The sequence below is a fragment of the Hippocampus comes genome, unplaced genomic scaffold (genome assembly GCF_001891065.2).
Source record: "Hippocampus comes isolate QL1 unplaced genomic scaffold, H_comes_QL1_v1.1 C17055743, whole genome shotgun sequence".
NCBI lineage: Eukaryota > Metazoa > Chordata > Actinopteri > Syngnathiformes > Syngnathidae > Hippocampus > Hippocampus comes.
The window spans coordinates 1-2730 of NW_017842031.1; the positions used below are offsets into that span (position 1 = coordinate 1).

General features: G+C 41.8%; 1 protein-coding gene across 1 annotated transcript; it reads right to left on the minus strand.

Annotated features, from left to right (window-relative positions):
• Positions 1 to 223: 223 nt before the first annotated feature.
• On the minus strand, positions 224 to 2475 carry LOC109509833 (potassium channel subfamily T member 2-like). Its single transcript, XM_019859690.1, has 6 exons — positions 2263 to 2475; positions 2008 to 2172; positions 1770 to 1906; positions 986 to 1049; positions 678 to 786; positions 224 to 358 (listed from the first exon to the last, which is right to left on the minus strand). Exons 2-6 carry the CDS (start codon positions 2146 to 2148, stop codon positions 246 to 248), a joined length of 564 nt encoding a protein of 187 aa, XP_019715249.1. The 5' UTR covers positions 2149 to 2172; positions 2263 to 2475; the 3' UTR covers positions 224 to 245.
• Positions 2476 to 2730: the final 255 nt, after the last annotated feature.

The window sequence follows — 2730 nt, forward strand, 5'->3', positions numbered from 1 at the left end:
CCATGAAGAAAATAACTTGAAGGATGTACAAGCATTCCGCTGCTGTAATGAATAACTGTCATTGATCGAGAATGGATGTCACTGTAACGAATGGGCCTACTGAACCAAGAAATCAAATCCTAGCAACCTGGCTCAGCTACAACATAACACTTTTTAATACAATCATATTCATAGTCCGGGCACCCTAACGCAAATATCGACAAGTGCAATCGAACGGAGATGGAGTCACAGAAGTGTTTGCGCACTTACTGTCCTCTGGAGGTGTGAACGAGGAGCGTCACTAAGGTGGACATGGCCGGACACACGCAGTTCAGTGCAAGCATGGCGTACTTGAATTCCTCTTCACATACGACGTGATCTGGAAATGCAGACGGTAGGGAAATAATTGGTAGGCACAGAATTGGATAGCCTTGTCATTCCAACAATAATTGAGTTAAAAATGGAAGGGAGAGCAAGCCTTTCTTCTCTTTACTTTGCTCTCTTTGCAGATGAGTTTTTTTTGTACAGTATATTTGAAAATAATGCCTTTCCAAAATTCCCCAGTTTGACTTCCATCGAAAAGTCCTGAAAACGTGCCAGAAAATGTACCAGAAATGTCCCACTCCACGATGGATTGATTATTTTCTTAAGGTGCCCATAGATTTTTTTTTCCAAAAAGGAAATCTGTAGGTACTTACCGGCAAATTTAACGTGGAATTTGTTTTCTGGCTTGAGAATCTGTACGTAGAGCGGACAGTTAGGAGCAAAGTCCTTTGCGGCCCAAGCCCTCAAAATAGTCTGATGGTCCTGTGGAGGAGAGGCACCCAAGTGAGTTCAACAGAAAACAATCATAAATAATCCAATAACTGCGTCGAGCAATGCTTTCCTCTGAGGTGCAAAGACACTTTTTAACAGTGTGTCGAGGTACAAAAAAATTAAAATAAATAAATTGCTCCATTGTGTGATGTGTCACAGTTTGAGTTTGACAAGTGGTTTTGTGACTTACTGCAGCAGTTCGGTCACCCTCATTCCTGCTGCTGAGGATGAAACAAGCCTCGGCATCGTCCATTCTGAAACAGATGGTTGACAATCATTAACAGCAACTAATTCTATATCACTAAAATGAGATTTCAGTGGTGCCTTGGTTGAACAGTTTAATTAGTCCCGTGATCAAGCTTGCAACTCAAAACACTTTTGCCTCTCAAATCTTTCCACATTAAAATGAATAGAAATGCTATTTATCTGTTCAAACCCTCGCTAAAACAGCAATTTTGTATGGCACTCTACGGTATTGCAATTTATAAAAAATATACACCACAGTAACAACATAATAAAATCAAATGAAAACAATCAAAACAGTTTGTGCATCATGATTTCATTCAACGATTGTGCGACTACTTCTGGTGTGTGTGACTTGACCAACAGGGGGCAGTATTATACATACACGTACATACATGAACCCCGAAAAAAAAACATGACGACTACTGTCACATTATTTCGAGTTTCTGATTTTAAACTGTTGCAGGTTTTGTTATATTAAAAAAAGGAGCACAGGCTTGATACAATGTAGCTTAAGATGAGATGTACCCGACATCTTTTTGATTCACTTGTCTCCTTGAAAAAAACTGTGAATTAACTGTTTTTTTTTTGTTTCTTTTTTAAATTGAAATTGATTGAATCAATCAATCAGTCGATCAATTATAGGTATGTTTCATCCGCAGAGAATTTGATACTTTCAAAGACAAGTTACATGTCAGCGGTGGCTAACGCGGCATCCTTGTAAGACTCACTTGGCCCTCATCAGGTCCTGGTCTTTGAGAGCGGATCCTTGAAGGTAGATGACCCTCTGGGACCACAGCGGTATCTGGAGAATGCGGCGAACCTGAATGTCTATATCGGTGGGACACAGGATCACCACGTAATAATCCTGCAAGACAGACGAAAGTCACGATGCTATAAAAAGAGTAAACACTCATCGAGCAATATGCAAAAAGACAAAGCCCGCTATTCGCTCTCTCTAAACTGTACCTGCAACCTGGGATGAGCATAGAACTCATTGAGGAAATCCATCAGCAGGTCTATCTTCAGCGAGCTGACACACAACACCACATGCTTCTCCGTCTGTGCTCGGTGGCGACTGTAGTTTCCGCCTAATTTCTGGCTCTCCATCCACAGGTACGCAAGCTCTTCAAACTGAAAAACAAAAATACGATTTTAAGGCCGAAAGACACGAAAAAGAACGAAGCAGCGAAGCCCCTCGAGACACCGGTGTTGACTTGCTACCTGCAGCGGGAGCACCACCAGGGCCACGCAGATGAGGATGACCACCAGTAGCTGTGAGGGCCAGATCTGAGGCGTCACATCTCCGTAGCCCACGGTGGAGAAGGTCACGATGCAGAAGTAAAAGGAGTCAAACAGGGTCAGGTGCTTTCCAGCTCTCTCTAGGTGCTGGATGCCACAAGCACTGAAGACAAATGGAACAACACAAATGTGCTCTCAAAAAAATGAGCCGAAGGAAGTTGCTTCTGTAATCAGAATCAAAGTCTCCATGATTGAAGTAGCGACGCCATTTACAAATTGACCGCTTGTATTAATACGATTTTTGGTGATTTAATGTGTGCGATGGGTCAACGCCACTTCAAAGCCGAAAAAAATGTAAAAGTCTACATTGCCGGCTATAGTGTCCCCACAAAGGAAAATAGAATCCGGCAATACCAAAACTAAGGTGAAGAATTAAAAAAAAAAAAAAAA